The sequence below is a fragment of the Psammomys obesus genome, unplaced genomic scaffold (assembly GCF_907164565.1).
Source record: "Psammomys obesus unplaced genomic scaffold, mPsaObe1.curated_primary_1811, whole genome shotgun sequence".
NCBI classification, from domain to species: domain Eukaryota; kingdom Metazoa; phylum Chordata; class Mammalia; order Rodentia; family Muridae; genus Psammomys; species Psammomys obesus.
Genome location: NW_026596051.1, coordinates 8,806,093 through 8,823,904, shown reverse-complemented (window position 1 = coordinate 8,823,904; position 17,812 = coordinate 8,806,093). Strand labels below are relative to the sequence as shown.

General features: G+C 39.3%; 1 protein-coding gene across 2 annotated transcripts in view; it reads left to right on the top strand.

Moving 5' to 3' along the window:
• Positions 1-17,812, top strand: part of Vwc2 (von Willebrand factor C domain containing 2) — a 156,215-nt gene that overhangs the window by 18,688 nt on the left and 119,715 nt on the right. For both annotated transcript variants that reach the window (XM_055624078.1, XM_055624079.1), the window contains one exon: positions 7,917-8,046. In XM_055624078.1, coding sequence (XP_055480053.1) covers positions 7,917-8,046 — 130 coding nt within the window. The remainder of the gene's footprint in view (positions 1-7,916; positions 8,047-17,812) is intronic.

Below are 17,812 nucleotides of genomic sequence, written 5' to 3'. Positions count from 1 at the left end.
TTTCTCATAATTACTGTGACATGGAGCCTATCATGTCTCTTACTAACAGTCAAATCTTTCTCTGTTTTATTTTATCAACTGCTAAAAAGTTCTACTTTTCATTTTAACTGGTGCCACAGAGTCAGCATCTTGGGCTTGGATGTACACCCAGATGGAAAGCATTTTGCTGGTGAATTGAAGGGGTGGCCAGTTGTTTTGCCAGTGCTGAAGGAGGTTTTCTGTAATCCATGTTTTTCATCCATTTCCTTTTTCCAATAAATAATGACTCTGAGACTTAAATATATTTACAAATGCCTAGGACGATAAAGCCAGGCATGTTCTCTGACTTGCTAATAGCTAATATCCCATTTATCCTAGTCTAAGTTACCTCTGCTCGGGTTTCATGCACCTGTCCTCCTCAGTGTACCAGAGTGAATCCCCTGCATGCTTCACTCTATCCCAGCATTCACTCTCTCTACCAGAACTCCTCCCTTCTATTTTCTGCTTCAGTTATAGACCAATCAGCTGTTTATTGACAGGTGAAGAATCTATACAGTACTCAAGAGATTATACCTACATCTCCCCCTTTTAGTCTGTTATTAAAACAGAAGGAGTAAGGCTGATGTAAATCTATTTTGAGTCTCAGAGTCATTATTTCTGGGAACAAGGGTGTAGGTGAAGAACACTGGTTACAGAAAATCCCCATCTACAGCCATGCTGAACAACTGCAGAACCTACCTATGAAGTAGCTCCTGCAAGCTTAGGAAAGGAAGCTCCCAATGCCCTCATCCTGCAGAGAGCTGACACCCAAGGAGAGCATGTTCAGAGGGTCCCTTGGAGTCAGCTTCAGAGTGTCTGTGATTTCCCTTCTTAAACAGACAGAGGCAGAAGGAAAAACTGGGAGAATTTCTCTCACTTCTAACTCTCCATAGGTACCTTCTATATACCAATGATCCAAAGCCCTTATTCACATTTCCAAACCAGAAAAGTTAAGAATTCCTGTTTTTCCAAACTTGATGCCCTCCATATTCATACCATGTCAGTGTACTGCCCATGAATACATTTGGTTAGAGTTTCCCAGATTTTTGATCAAATGATATATTCTTTTATACATCAATTAATGATTTAGACTGTCTTAGTTCATTTTTCATGTTATTGGTTTTGATAATTTTTTTTCAATTTGTAAAATTAATTAAAAATGATTTGTAAAATTTCTTGCACATTCTGGATACTGGCACTTGTAGTTCATCATGATCGTGTCAGCTGCAACAACTGCCATTGTGTGTTCTCATTCATTTCATCTCCCACAGCAATCAAATGAGCTAAGTATTGCTATTTCACTGTTTGACGTTGGTCACTGTAACAAAATACCAGAGGCAGTCCACTTATAAAGAGAAAAGTGGTTTTCTAGGGCCATACCACCCTCAGCATGTCCAATTTCATCTGATCTCAAAATCTAAGCAGTGTCAGTCCTTGCTAGCACTTTGATGGGAAGAGAAAAGGGATTATTTCAACTAACACTTTTGGAGATTCCGGTCCACGACACTTTTGAGCCCAAGACAAGGCATCACATTATCACATGAGCATGGGACAGAGCAAAGCTACTCACTTTGGGTCCAGGAAGTAGGTAAAAGTGAGAAAGAGACTGAGGTTCCATAATGTTTCAAATAGTCTCATGGCCATTCACTCGTCCCATCTCCTGAAGTCCATCACTTTCCAATAGTGCTGCCCTGTGTTTCAGCCTCCAATACTCTAGCAAGTGTGTTTCTGGTTCACAGAGATGGGCATGGAGAAATGGAGATACAGCAATGACAAAACCAACAAGAAGTTGGTTGCGTTGTCTTTGACCCTGGTGATGCAGTATGTGAACTCAGCAGGGCAGGGAAGTGGGATTGACTGCACTGCTGTTAGTTAGTGTAGATACAGGTTTATTTTTTCTTACTGTACAAGGACCAGGAGCAGAGGATGTCCATCATCACAGAACCATCACATGGCCATGTCCCAGTGTGTCTGCATTTCCTCCTTCTCTACCTAGCCTGTCTTTTCATTATGGTTGTGTTCATCAAGGCTTAATACAGGCAGCATCTTTGTATAGGAGTCTGGGCCTCAGACTTTTGGCCTCTTGTCCATATAGTCTCCTCTGTTCCGCTGTCTACAATCCTCTCTACGGTAATTAGCTGTATCCTAGTTTATTCTACACCTGGTTGTTCCACCAGAAGAGAATGCTTTATCTTTGAAACTCTCAATATGTACAAATTCAATTAGCAATTGGCATTTTCTAACCCCCTGCATCTCATTTACATCTCTTTTCCAACCCAGACAAATATTTTGACTTTTTTGTTACTCTACCTGAGTCTGTGAGTAACAGAATTCTCAAAAATACTAGCTGTAATGTCTGTGATGAACTTTTCAATTGTTGATGGAAAATGCGTGGTTGCTGATGCAGGTTTGTCTGCCGTATGGGGTCTCACATGGATCTAACCACCCCCTTTTTATCAGAATACATCTCACACTTTAAACTTTCATTTTTAGGTTTGAAAAATAGATTATTCACATGTCATTAAAAATATGAATTTTTGTTCATTCTGTATAAAATATATCTTTTTAAAGGAAGATATTAACAGAAAAAAAGCGAAGGGTAGACTGAAAAAAAAAAGAGGGGCAGTAAGTGCTATTGCTTCTTTTAAATGTTCATAATTAGAAACAGTCCTGATCACAGACTTTATATTTATCTGCTTAATACTCCTGTCCCCTTTACACAATTCCAGGCCTCATTTATGAACACCACCACTTTAGGGACCAGTGAAATAAAGCAGGTAAAGATGCCTGACTGGTGACCTGAAATCAATTCTTAAGACCTGGTGGAACAAAAAGAATTGAGTCTTCTGAGTTATCCCCTGTCCTCCATGTAAAAATGTGCACGCACACACACTCTAATAGTAAAATGTTTTTAAAATTACTGCTTCAATGAATATCATAGTTAGCTGTAACTCCTTGTGTGTTAAATGTTCAAAGAGCGTCAGGTGTAATATCTAACCCTGCAGGACATTGCATGAGGTTGGGCAAGCCTTCTGAAATGCAGCTATAGATTTTACAATTAATGTTTTATATCATGTCCTGGGCAACTTCATCTTATTTGGTGAGGGGTGGAGGGTATCCTTCCCAGCCATTTCTTTCCTTGATTCAGTCAATACATATGTATTCTAGTGCTTTCACAAAATACTCGCAGCTGGGGAATGCATGGAGAAAATTGGTTTATTCAGTTTATATCTTGGGATGCTGAAATTCCAAGGCTAGTAATCACATTTCCTGGCCTCTGCTGAGGGTCTTGTGATAAATGTCATCAAAGTAGGGAGAGGGTGAGATTGACTCTGTTCTCTGTGCCTGACTGAATGCAGGGGATCCCAAGACTAAAATAGTTTCAGAGAAAAGGAAGGAAGGGTAATGAATTTTAGTATATGTCTTTCTTTTCATGGTAATCTTGTTTTGTGTAATTGTAGAATGCACACTTTGGAGTTTAGGAAGCAAGTGTATAAACTGATCAAATAAATGGTAAAGTGGGGCTTTCTTTTATGATGAGCCGTGTTGGTAGAGACAGGTCTAAGTTGAAGCCTATTAGCTCATACTTCTTTCAAATTAATCCCATCAACCAAAGCATTACAATCACTTGGGAAATTGTTCTGGGATTTTCATCTTTTCCATTTGTCTGTTATTGAATTAACATCTGCATTTAGCATGGACTTGGTCCCTAGGCAGTAAGAAGTGCTGCCTTTTTCCACAGTGGAATTTCATGGTACCCACTCCAGCAGTTCTTAGTGACAACCTCTGGATGGGGAGTATAGTAGAGAGAACGGCTTTTGACAGGAAGGTTGGCACACACAACCTACTACTCTTCTATGACAATGGCCCTTTCTCGTAGCATAGAACAGGAAGGTTGCATTTGAACTGATCTGAAAGGGGAGCACTGTATTCCCTATTGGGGGCAACGTAGTGAGAGTGTTGTGGTGCAGACTGAAAAGCACAGGAGAAAGTATCTGAAAAGACTTTGTGTTTTCAGACCAAGCATAATGGTGCAAGCCTTTAATCCTAGCACTTGGGAGGCAGAGGCACACAGGTCTCTGTGAGTTTGAGGCCATCCTGGTCTACAAGAGTGAATTCCATGACAGCCAGAGCTTCATAGTAAATCCCTGTTTTGAGAGAGGCAGAGAGAAAGAGAGAGAGAGAAGAAAAGATTAGATTTTTCATTTCCCACAGGAAAGACATAGGCAAGAACAGGATTTGAATTTAAGGAACTTTCTGCACATTCCTCTTTGTGATATTAATAATCAGAATTGCAGGTACAAAACTGACCAAGGCAGAGCTTTATACAGGTAGATACCTAATTCCTCCCAATTTCATTAATATAAAATGTATAAAATTTGTCATCTTGTGGGTGTTCACATATTTGATGCTTGGCTTGGTCCTCTGGCAATGAATGCACTCTTTAAGAGGTAGGGTCTTGCAGGAACTGGTTAGGTCACATGAGGACACCTAGTTCACCTTTAATGTTCATTGTTCATTTTTATGGTCTTTATTTTATACTTGAGACTAATTTCATGTGCTAATTACATTACCCACTTCTACTGAATCAGAAGATTCAGTGTTTATTTCATAGCTCCTGCTGCTTTTGATCATATGATACAGGCACACACATAACTATTGAGTGGTGTGAGGGTACCCTGATTATAACTGATCTACTTTTATTACTATTGAATTACTGTATTTATTTACACTTTATTGTCCATGCTGTAGTCAGAGTTGTTTTACTGAAAAAAAAATAAGCTTAAGCACATGTTTTCTTTAATTTTTTTCTTTATTTTTCTGCACTTGGTTTAGGGTATGCATCTTAGATTTCCTTTAAAGAGATGCTGCTTGCAAGCAAGCATAGCCCATGCAGTAACTAAGAGAGCCATATGAATAATTGGCAAACCCCAGCAGTGCGAAATGAGAGATCTTTGGGCAGAGTCCAGGTCCAGCTATACTACTTTGTTCATCACCCTTCCACCCCAATACCATCTTTTTTGCACCCTCCCAAAAGTTGGAACAAGAAGTTCATACTTATCAAGTTGCAACTGGAATCATGTAATGAACAGAAGGTCTTCATTTTCATTCCCAATTGGCAAAATCCATACTGTTCTTATTGATACATGCTTGAATCACTCCAGGTATGTTGCTGGTACCTGGGACTGCTAAACAGAGTCTGTTTTAGAAGGGTAGATGGCCAGTCTGGGTCAGAGCCATACTTATGAAATGATCTAGCCTGAATCCCTCTCGGTCCCCATCAGCTTCACAGGTAGTCACTTTCTGAAAGTGCTGTACTGAGGCTGAGCCTGGTCACTACTTCCTTGATTGGCTCCTGAGGTCCCGTGGACACTGGATTTTTGCATTTTCTCTGTTTTGCTTCACTTGCTTTATTTTTAAACATAGCAACATTTTGTATGCTGTAAGAGGGCCATATATCAGGCTCAGAGATGGAGTTGACAGAGAGCTTACTGGAGGAAAGACTCCCAGCTCTATCTGTGATTTGATGGACACATCTCATCTGGATCTATTGTCAGTGGAAGTAGATTCAGTATGGCATTTAAAAGGGCCACAGATCTGCACAAGTGTAGAGTAGAGAAGTGAAAATAAAAACACTCCAATGACAAGTATCACTGAGCCTCATTATCAGGAGGTAGCATTATTCTGAGGCATGCCTAGTTAACTGGATTTAGCCTAATGGATGATCAGGAATCAACACAAGAAGTGGCAGAACAGACTGACAGGTGGTCCCAGAGGAATATGAAATTTAGGCAGCCAGGAAGGTGTATGATTTTGGAAGAACTGTCAGACTGCATTGTCATACAGGAGACAGAACATGAGCACTGATCAAGGAATTCTAAATTGCATATGGGTCCAGGGCAAGAAGGGAACCCCATTACCACACATGAAAGACCGATATCTAGGAGCTACATGCCTGGGACCTGCTGGAGAACTTGTGTTTAGGCAGTAGCAGCAGGGCACAGAGCACCTTGAGGGAACAGAGACTTGAAACTTCCTCTCAGCAGCCTCTCTTTGTAGAGGCTGGGCTGGCCTGAGCCTGGGATTGGAGTGAAGACAGCCCCAGTGGGAGGCAGATGTTCGTAGACATGGGTAGCAGAAGGGAGACTGGATAGAGACCTACTCATGGAAACCCTGATGGAGTGTTAATCCCTATCTTTGAGAAATGAACAAATCCCCAAATACAACATTTAATGATAATAAAACCCACAATCAATGTTTGGATAAGGTCGTAGGACTTTTAAGAAAACAGCAAATCACCGTGTGTGCCTACATGGAAGCTGTACTCTGCAGTCCTGCCATGGGGTTAGGGTAGGGGCTTTCAGCTTTATTTCCAGGCCAGACTGAGCCCTCACATGGAAGGATGGACTCACCAAAAGGTACCTTCCTAAATACTGGGAACAGTCTGATTTTTAAGTGCACATTTCACCTAGGAATGTGACACGTGGCCCATCTTGCCTCCTTTAAATCCACCCACATGGAACTTCACCCTCTCTACATAGAGCATGGCCCAGGTGAATGGTGGGTGTCTAGCTGTTGAGCAGCTTCCTAAGGACATATGCAGATGTCTGTCCTTCCTGCCCCTTGCTAACTCCTGTCCTATGCATAGGTAGACCTCTTCTCCCCTGGGGCGGCATGGCTCTGCATCTCTAATCCATACCATCTGGGCTTCTTGGCTTCTGCCTGAAGTCCTTCCAGTTAAAGGGAACTGATATGCACTTGACTGTTTCTCTTGCAACCCAAGGTCTTTGCTTTTAAAACTCGGAATATTTTCCCCTTGGTGCTCACCATCTACATCTGCTCTTGAAACAGAGATGGAATACTGTAACCAGAGAAAACTGAGGGAAAGAACAACAAAAACCAACACTATAAAATTCCCCAAACTATATTGTCCCAAAAATACTTCTTAAAACTGTTCCTTTATATTGCTGTACACTTGATTTTAACTTGCAAACTAGGCCAACATTTTACTCTAGCTTATTGTGAAATTTTTAAGTATCTATGTATGCATACACAATGAGACAGAGAAGAAGAGAGAGATAGACAGACAGACACAGAGAGAGAGATATATATAGAGAGAGAGAAGGAGAAAGAGAGAGAAAAAGAGACAGACAACGAGTCCCTGATATGTCTCAAAGTCTTGGTTCCCAGAAGGACATGGTACCACTGAAGATATGAAGAATTGCCCTGTGAGGCCTTGGAGAAGGGACAGCCAGCATGAACCTCAAGAGCCCTCTGTGGCATCTTGGCTTGATCTTTTAGGAAGTCTGCTGAAGGCAAATCGCCTAATGACTCTGAGTTTTGGGTTCCTTACCAGGAAACAGGTTCAACCATTTCGGGAGGGCACTGAGTGTGACTCTAAGATCTCTGGGACTTCACAGTCATGCATCCCCTGACAAGGTGCTCCCAACCTCAGAAGACCATGTGAGTGTCTTGTCCTTTCCCTTCTCCCTGTGCCCCTGCTCTGAGATATATTGGGAAAAATCAATGCTATGTTAAGTGGGTGCAGAGTTGGCAGGGCTATGGAAAAGTAAAGCTTTGTTGAGCAAGAAGTCAGTAGTAATTTGATTTTAGAAGCAACGGGAATATTTCCCCAGAGGATTGCTTATAAATAAATCCATTCAGCGGAGAGATGCTCTTACTGAAGCTAAGAGGCTGAGCAGAGCCACCAGCCCTAGTGACTGCCTTTATTTATATCTAAGGTAACCTGTGAATTCCAGGGGCTTGTGTCCACATTTAGAAAAATACTGGGTCCAGGCACTTAAAAATGTCATCCCTAAAACATCTGGAAGATAGGACTTTACAGAGTAAGCACTGTGTAAGGGAGGTATGACCCTGATCATGGGCTTGTGTCTCAGGTGTCTCCATGTGAGCGGTGTCGCTGTGAAGCCAATGGTGAAGTGCTGTGCACAGTGTCGGCGTGTCCCCAGACGGAATGTGTGGACCCCGTGTACGAGCCTGACCAGTGCTGCCCTATCTGCAAAAACGGTAGGTGAAATACCCATCAGGTGTGTGGTCTCCAGGCCCCAGGCCATTCTCTGCTCATGTCAGCAAAATACATAGGCATGTATGGGGTTCCATAGACATGCCCATGTCCTGCCACACAGACAATCTGTAGGTCAGGTAAGACTTACTGTGTATCAGGGCATTCTGTCTCTCTAGTGTCTGCCTTATACTTTGTAGATGTTATGAAGCTTGGGATTCAATTCTACTATGGAGGAGAATAACTTGTTTTTATTTAATTTTGTTCTTGAAAAGCTATTTCTCTTTCTAAGACAAATCAAGCATATTTGTTGCACTCATTTGCTTTTCATAACTAAGTGAATTAAAGCAGAAACGTAATTGAATATTTTTCAAACGCAAATTAGACACAAAGAGAGGTCCCTCTTTTTCCCAGGGAGCATCCTTGGTACATCAAAAGCCAGACCCAGTTAATGAAAAGAAGCAACAGAAAGTCTTCGTCAAGTAAGAGTGCTTACCTATCTTAATAGAAATATTACTCTTAAAGCAAGTAGGGACATATAGGTGTGACTTTCCAAGAAGGTGTTATATGAAGGTACACTCTGGACCCAAGGGGGACCATGGGATGATAACCCATGAAGTCACCATTGATGACATGAAAGGCAGCTTTGAAGATAACAGAAATCAGGAGATCTGACCAATGGTCCAGTGTCTCAGTATTATCCCTGATGGCAGGGATGGGGCTGTTGGGATTATGTTGACTTATTGTTTATACTATGCATCTAGGGATATATATGAAATTATTGCAGGTCTAATTTTGGTGAGATTTGCATTTGTTGATTATACAGGAGCATCAGTTGTACTCCAATTTTAAATCTCGGGTCATGCCATTAAAACTTTGACCAGATATAAGCACATATCTAAATTTCCCTACAACACACTGAGAAACTCTTGAAATATATAAATAAAAGAGGAAAGGAAATTTCTGTTGAAGATGGATATTCTTGAAAAAGTAAGGGTGGTGTGTTAGAAATAAGTAACTGTGGAGGAGGCATGTTCAGTCCCCTAATTGCAAGTGACAGTGTTCAGGGGAAAAGGTTACAGAGTGTTTCATGTGGTTGTGGTGGTGCATTTATGAAGAGACCATGAAGTAAGATCCTATTTGATGAGAATGGAGAGGCTTTTGAACATCAAGTGTATTTTTTGTTTTTGTATGCATATGGGCATTGTGCCTGCATGTACATTCATTTGTGTACCACTTGCATGTCTGGTGCTCTGAGAGGCCAGAAGAGGGGATCCAATCACTTGGAACTGGTGTCACGGTTGTGACCTGTCATACGGGTGCTAGGAAGTGAACCTAGGTCCTTTGAGGAGCAGCCATCCCTCTTAACCCGTGAACCATTTCTAAAGCCCATCAAGTATATTCTTATAAGAAAGAATGTAAAATAAAACTACAGAAAACTAATGAGTGCTGGGTGGTGGGGGCAGAAAGACTTAGCATTTCTAAGATATGACCTCCCTGATTAATTATCTAATACAAAGTAGTCTGACCTGAAACCATGGATAAATAAATAACAAAATGAACTCAGTGGAGTGAATTTATGTATTTGTCCATATATACATACATATGGACACCATACATACTACATTTATGTATGTAATGATAATAAACAATGAAAAAGAGGCTATCCATTTGTGCATGGCAGGGAGGAATGTGGGAAGGAAGTATTACATTGGAGGGACTGGAGGGAGAAGGGGAAAGAGGAAAGTGATATATATTTTAATTTAAAATGAAAATATTAAAATACTAAGGTAGTGTGTTGTAGACTTAAAGTAACTTATTTTACTATATAAACAAACAGTAAGAGGATGAGGCTGAAGAAGGAGAAACAGAAGCAGGTGGTAAGGCTAGCAGAGTGTCCTAAGAGCTGGTGTGTGGTTTAGCTAGCCTTGGAATCCCAGTTGGCATGGCTTCAATAGACGGGAAGCCAGAATTTGAATACTTGTGTGTTTTCCACTGGGGCAGGAGGCATCCCGACCCTTGGAGAGTTGAAATAAATGTCCAGGGAGCTGTCGGTGTTCTTTTTTGACTTGTGTTCTTCATTCTCTGTCTTTGCCTCCTTCACAACACATCTGCAAGTGCTTGACCCAGTAGCCTTGGTACTGAACTCATGTGCATGAGCGTAGCTCCCTTTTGTCCCTTCATGAATAGGGAGTTTTCTGAATAGAGACAGGGTTCTTTAAAGTTTGTTTTTATCATAGGATTTGTCCCAGTTAAGGAACAGAGTCACCCAAAGACCTTTAAAAGATATTTGAATCAATTCTTTCCCATGTGTTGATATGCTAAAATTCACAAATATTTGGGCTTAAATGGTGGCTCAAGAGTTAAGAGCATATTTTGTTCTTTCAAAGTGGACCCCAGTTTGATTCCCAGGACCACATTAGGCCTCCTGAAACTGCAGCTCCAAGGGAATCCAATACTAATTGGTGGCTCCTCTGATAGTAAAACTTCTAAATATCCATCCACCATTTACCTGTATGCTTTTAAAGACAATAGAGATTAAGCCAAATCATGGTTTTTGGCCTATAAGAAACTTTAATAGTATGATGATATTCTTCTAAACTCAATTTATTTATGGAAAGCTTTGTATTAAGAGATCTGAGCCAATTATAACAAATAGTAATAACTTCTAATTTTGAGAACTACAATTATAAATACATTAAAATGTGTCTAACTGTATGAGATTTTTCCTTATTTGCCAGAGAGTTCTTGACTTTGAGGTCTCTATTTTTAAGACACACTGACCTTGGTAGGGTATCAAATCTGACTAAAAAAAAAAAAAGCTTAAAAATAAAATCTGTTTCTGTTGGAGATGGATGCTCTGTGATAACTGACTGAAGTTAATGGACAATTTACAGTGGTCCAGCCCTGCCTCCCACACATAAAAATGATGGTTTTGCAAGAAAAGATTTCTTATATATAGTTGGTTATAGGCTATCAAAAGTAGGTGCTATATAGTAAATTAAACATTTCAGTAGATTCAGCTTGGATGACGCAGCGAGGTTTAACCCTGATCTCTGCAGAATATCCCTTTATCCTTATGCTGTTATAACTTGACCTACATCATTAAACAGCTCTGCTTGTGGTAGAAGGGAAATTGCAGTTCAGTTGTTGGCTGCCAATCACTTGTATCAAAAGAGCAAATGTTTGGAACCAAGAATATATTAAGTATAAATAAATGATCACAAATCAAGTATGCTTTAATCTATTCACTTTATTGATATATGTAGCTCAATCTCTCAATGATTTTTTTTTTAAATAAAGGGAATGCATTATGGCACTGTTTACCCCCATTCTCCATAAGGACGTCAGGCTTTCTCTGATGGTGAATGCACTTCAGAAGTTCACAGCACCCTGTCCTTTATGTGTCATGGGCATGGGCATATTTATCAGCATTACATAGGCTCGTGGCTCCCTCCAGTGATCAGTTATCTGCTCTGTATGTGTGTTATGCTCTCACTGTACAGCTACAAAAAGGGAGAGCTGGTAAGAAGGATGCCAAGTGTTTGGATTAACTGTGCTTTTCAGACATGGAAGTCAGTAACAGCAGAAGGCGAGCATACTGTGTGCCAGAAGCACAAAGGCACAGGGCATAAAGCTTATTTCTTTCCTGAAGTCTCATTGCCATTTGATAATAGTTATTTACAGCTTTATTTTTATAAGAAAATATAGATTCTTTGGAAGAGCACGAAAAGTGTCAAATTTTAAAATAAACACTGAAATTTCAAATCATTAGATTTACTTTTGTAGAGTATATGAGAAGCACTGACAGAAAATACAGTAGAGTTTTGTTTGTTTTCCTGCGTATAAGAAATAGGACCTAACTATGGGAAAGAATAAGAAAGTGACTGAAATGAAATTGATGAGGGTGAGCTCCTATTCAGAGCTCCTCATGAGGAGAATTCTTACCATTGCATCATTCTACAGTTTTAACAATGCAATAGTACCTATCTTATAAGAACACTCTATCCCTATTATTGGGTTTCGGAGCATACTAAAGCGGACCTGGCCTCCATGATTCTCAGTCTCCCCTTGGTCTCTACCTGCTGTAGGATATGGCTGGCATACTCCAACCTCTATCCTGAACTTTCCAGCCCAGGGGCAGGGGCTTTTCTCTCCCTCTTCACTATATAATCCAGACATATTAGTTGTGCTCTCTTTCTCTCTCCTCTCAGTTTCCTCTTGCTCTCCTCTCTTTATCTTTTCTAATCTTCTCTTTTTCTCCCTCTCTCTTCTTTCTCTCTGTTCATGATTCTCTTTTCCTCTCTCCTCCCTCCTTCCCCCTGCACTAAACTGCCTCTGATGAACTTACATTTATATGCCATATCGTCATCTTGCAATTAGCTCACTCTACTGTTTCAATCATCTGGTGCCAACTGTCTATAGATGTATCTATAAAACTTCTAAAATTTTCAAACTATCAGAATGAATTAGCTGTAGCAAGAGAGGTTAGCCAGGTCAGTATTTAAAAACTAGTTGTGTGCTGGGCTTGGTGGCCTATGCCTATAATCCTAGCCACTCAATGGGAGAGACGAAAGATCGTAAGGTCAGGCAGGGCCAACCTGAGGAATTTAGCAAGACTCTGCATCAAAAGAAAAAGTAAAACCAGGGCAAGAGATAAAGTCAGTGATAGAATGCTTGCTTATAATGTCTGAGGCTCTGGACTCAATCTTTAATACCAGCAACAAGAATTTTTTTTTCCCATATACTCACAGTAAACACATGGAAATGAATGCAAAAACCACAGTTTCAAATAACATCATAATTATAAAATGATTAGAAGTACAGCCTACTAAATTGTGCTATATCTCCATACCTAGAATAATAAGGCTTATCAAAAGAAACCCAAGAGTATCTGATGGAGAGATTCACCATATTATAGACAAGCAGAATCAATGATGATATTGAACTGCTTCAAATGAATCTACTGATCCAATAGAATTTCAATAAACAATTATATATATATATGTATATATATATATACATATATATATTATTGGAAATGTGTATATACATATATATATTATTGGAAATGATTGGAGTTTTTTTCTAAAAATCAAACAAGAATGTAAAAGTAAAAAAAAAAAACATGTAAAAACAACTGGGACTGCAGAGAGTGAGATAAGAGAACTTACTGAAGTCATAGTCATTAGGCATGATGTCATCTGGCCCTAAATGTTCGTGGTAACAAATAGAAGAATAGAATGAGAAGAAACTGTGATGGAAAGACCCTGTGCTATGTGGCTCCTGAGGCACATCAGGGAAAAGGGGAGCTCTATCTAATGAATGATGCTTTGGCTTTTTGATTAGCAGATGAGGTTTTTGTTGTTGTTGTTGTTTTTTTAATCTTGTTTCTCCCCCACTTCATATCATATATTAAAAAAGAGGAGAAAAAAATCCTGTGTTCCCAATAGATTTCAAATTTAAATATGGAAGTTGAAACTGGTAAATCTGGGGGGAAACATAGGAACCAAAAGCAACAGTCATATGGAAAAAAAAAACTGATTAGATTAAGATCATTAAAAGAATGTGTATCAGAAAAAATGATAATATGAAGTTTATTAAAAGAATGTCCGTTTCAAATAATGCTATTAATATGTTAAATATAGCCCTGCACCATGTATCATGAGAAAATCTATGCAATACATTTATCTGACAAGTATCTATGATTCTGATGCATTAAAATAGAGCAGAGAGATAGAACTGAAACAGACTTTAGAGGTTCTTAAACCTCAGGATATTGGTGCTATTTCTAACTCATCAGAGGTGCCTCTTCTCAGTATTTTACATACCAGACTTCTTTCACTATTTCCTCACATCATAGCCCCATTACGGTGCCTGTCTTTAGTTTGCATATAAGAAGGGGAAAATATCAACAGAAATTTTTTCTCAGCTCAGAATTAATTGTGTTACTATTTTTATTCATTTTTTAGTTTTATGAACTTTTACTATAAAAAGCTTGCAAGTCAATAAAACATTATATACCAAAATGAACCAGACCCAAAGCCTATGTAACTCCCTGAACTTCTATACAGTTAGCATAGGCAACTGATACAAAGTGAAAAGAATTTGTTTTAATTGATGGAGTAGCTATAAGCTACAATAGTATTTCATCTCTCAAGTCAGTAACATGAGATATAAACTTCTGCCTATAAAAAAGCACTTTCAAAACATCAGATATTACAAAAGAATGCAGAAGACAGAATTTTAAAAAATGTAAGCAGAACTCAATTAAATAGAAGATACAAAATCACAGGAAACAGTCATTACAGCCAAGTTGTTAATTCTGTGAAAGTTAATTCTATGAAAGAAACAATAGCATTAGCACAGCCTTCACTAGACTTGAAGAATGACATAAAGATACCACTAATAATCCTCCAAGATGAGCAATAACCACAAGCCATTATTACGGAAAGCTTTGGAAAATGTTGCAAAACTTGGAAGATATGGACAAATACCTCAAAAAACAGAAAAATTCCGATTAATGTTAATTTGAAAGATATGTGGAGAAAGACAACTGACCGAAAGCAAATTTTTCATTCTTGTACATGGGCCGCCTCCACCCTGAGGCAGTGTTCAAGAAGTCAGTCTTAGATGTGGGAAAGATGAATTTTTAAAGGTTTAGGGAGAGCTAGGGAATTTTGTTTGTTTGCTTGCTTGCTAGCTTCCTTTTTTGAGACAGGGTCTCACAATGTAGCTCTGGTTGTAGTATGAACTCACTATATAGTATGTAACAGAACTCACTGTGTAGACTAGGTTAGCCTTGAACGCTCAGAGATCTGCCTACCTCTGCCTCCTAAGTGCTGATATAAAGGCCATGTGCCATCATGCCTGGCTTGAAGATAAGGTTTTTATAGCTCAGGGATAGGACATAACAAGTTGGTCATAATGAGGTAGTCATGACAACAGCTAGTCATAAAAGCTCTTTGAAACAAAGGTAGTGTTCCAAGATAGTCATAACTATGTTTTGAAATTAAGGCATGTTTGCCATTTCCTGGAACCATTTGTAGTTAAGGTAACAGGTAGACAAAGGCCATTTGTTTTGACAAACAGATTTTATCATAAGCAGGAATAAGCCTATTTTCTCTTTACTATAAGATATAGCTTTTAATCTAATATAGAGACAGACTGGTTCATCATAATATGCAAAACTTTTCTAACAAATAAAAGCCAGACTGTGTGCTTTCCCTAGTAAATTATCTGAAATAAGTAAAGGAATAGTAATGCTCCTTCACAAATTGACTCAGTGGAAAGTAGCAAAAAGGAAGGAACACTTCCCAATTTACTTTTTCATTGATTCAGATGCTGACAAAGTTACAGCAGTGTACCATACACCAAAGAAAATTGTAGAAATTTTCTTTATTAATACGATAGAAGAATCCCTAAGAGTGTATTAATAATCTGAACCCAATACAATGCAAATTATGTAGTACTATAACAAGCAGGTATAGTCCAGGAATGGAATTTCAGATATCATCCAAAACAAACAAAGAAACAAAGAATGAATTACCACATTAGAAAGATAAAGGAAACAAAAATCACAGGCCTCAATTGACTCATAAAAATTATTTGACAAAATCCAACATTAAATTGTGGCTTTTACTTTTAATAAATTACTTACAAAAGGAATATTTGCAAGTTGAAAAATGGTAACTGAATAATAGCTAATGACTTGTATGATTGTTCCCACAATGCTCTTGAATATTAAGATCATAGAGCAAACAAGAGTATCTATTTATCTCTATATTCATCAATGTATAATCAACATAGTATGGGAAGAGAGAGGGAGAGCGAGAGAGAGATTATGTGTCTGAGTATGAAAAATGTTAGGGAATATGTACAAACTTATTTGGGCTAATAAATAGGGATACCGAGTAAGTAAATCAATTTACATTGTATATAGTGAATCTATATGCTATCTGTGTTAGTGTTATCAAAAACTTGAATAAATCCCTTCAAAACTCACCAAACAGTACCTGGGAAATGGGGGTCTCTTATGGGTTCTTAATTTTATTAATAAGTGAATTTAAAAATTCATGAAAGATTGAGTGTAGTTTTATCAGATTTGAAAAACGTAAGGGCAGGCAAGCTGTAAGTCTCAGCAGCTACCTAGAGGAGAAGAGAAAATGCACATGGCTTGAGTGAAGCCATCAAGGAAGCTGGCCTAGACAAGAAGCCACATGGTAGTGGGGAAAAATTCGAGAATGAGGCCAATTGTTAGGGAAAGCATGCTTAAGAAAGAGCTAAAAAGAAAAGGAACAATTGCATTTTTCTGAGTAATTCAGAAAAGACAGCTGCTTTACCAAACTACACATTTGGCCCCACAAGAGACTGCACTAGAGAGCAGGATCTCTGAAAAAGAAAAGGAAATTATTTCACTGAAGCGATATTTAATCCTCCTATCTCTAGCATGGATTAAGGTGGATTCACCTTCCCCAGAGCGAGATTCCTAGCTTAGTGATTGGCTGGCCTAACTCGGTTAACTCCTAAGGGAAGAGACAACAGCAGGTCTTCACCCAGAGGAAGATTCCAGTCTTTTGGCTAGGAGGTGACAACTTTCCCCTAATGGGCCTTCAGTGATACTGTAACACTACCACACACTGAAGAGTCAGGCAAGAAGGTTGTGGGTTGAAAACAACCTGGGCTACACAGAAAGTCTTTGCCCCGAGAAAAAGAAAATTGAACGAAATAATTTTATTTATTCCAGTATCAGAAAAATAGCTTTCTCAGATAATTAGGAATAGCACTTCCTTGAGATCCAGCTATACCACTTCTAGGCATATATCCAAAATATGCTCAAGTACACAACAAGAACATTTGTTCAACTATGTTCATAGCAGCTTTACTCATAATAGCCAAAACCTAGGGACAACCCAGATGTCCCTCAATGGAGGAATGGATACAGAAATTGTGGTACATTTACACAATGGAATACTACTCAACAATTAAAAACAAGGAAATCATGAAATTTGCAGGCAAATGGTGGGAAAAGATCATCCTGAGTGGGGTATCCCAGAAGCAGAAAGACACACATGGTATAACTCACTTATAAGGGGATACTGGACCTATAAGATAAGATAAACATACTAAAATCTGTACACCTAAAGAAGCTAAACAAGAAGGAGGACCCTGGGTAAGAGGATCAATCCTCACTTAGAAAGAGAAATGGGATGGACAATGCAAGAAGGCGAAAACAAAAAACAGGACAGGAGCCTACCACAGAGGGCGTCTGAAAGACTCTACCTAGCAGTGTATCAAAGCCAGATGCTGAGACTCATAACCAAACTTTGGGCAGAGTGCAGGGAATCATATGAAAGAACAGGGAGTTAGTAAGACCTGGAGAGAACAGGAGCTCCACAAGGAGAGCAACAGAACGAAAATATCTGGGCACAGGGGTCTTTTCTGAGACTGATACTCCAACCAAGATCCATTCATGGATATAACCTAGAACTCCTGCTCAGATGTAGCCTATGGCAGCTTATTATCCAAGTGTGTTTCCTAGTAAGGGGAAGAGGGACTGTCTCTGACATGACCTCATTGGAGGGCTCTTTGACCTCCCCCCCCACACACACACTGAGGGAGGATCAGCCTTGCGAGACCACAGAGGAGGACATTGCAGCCAGTCCTGATGAGACCTGACAAGGTAGGGTCAGATGGAAGGGGAGAAGGACCTCCCCTATCAGTGGATTTAGAGAGGGGCATGGGAGGAGATGAGTGAGGGAGGGTGGGATT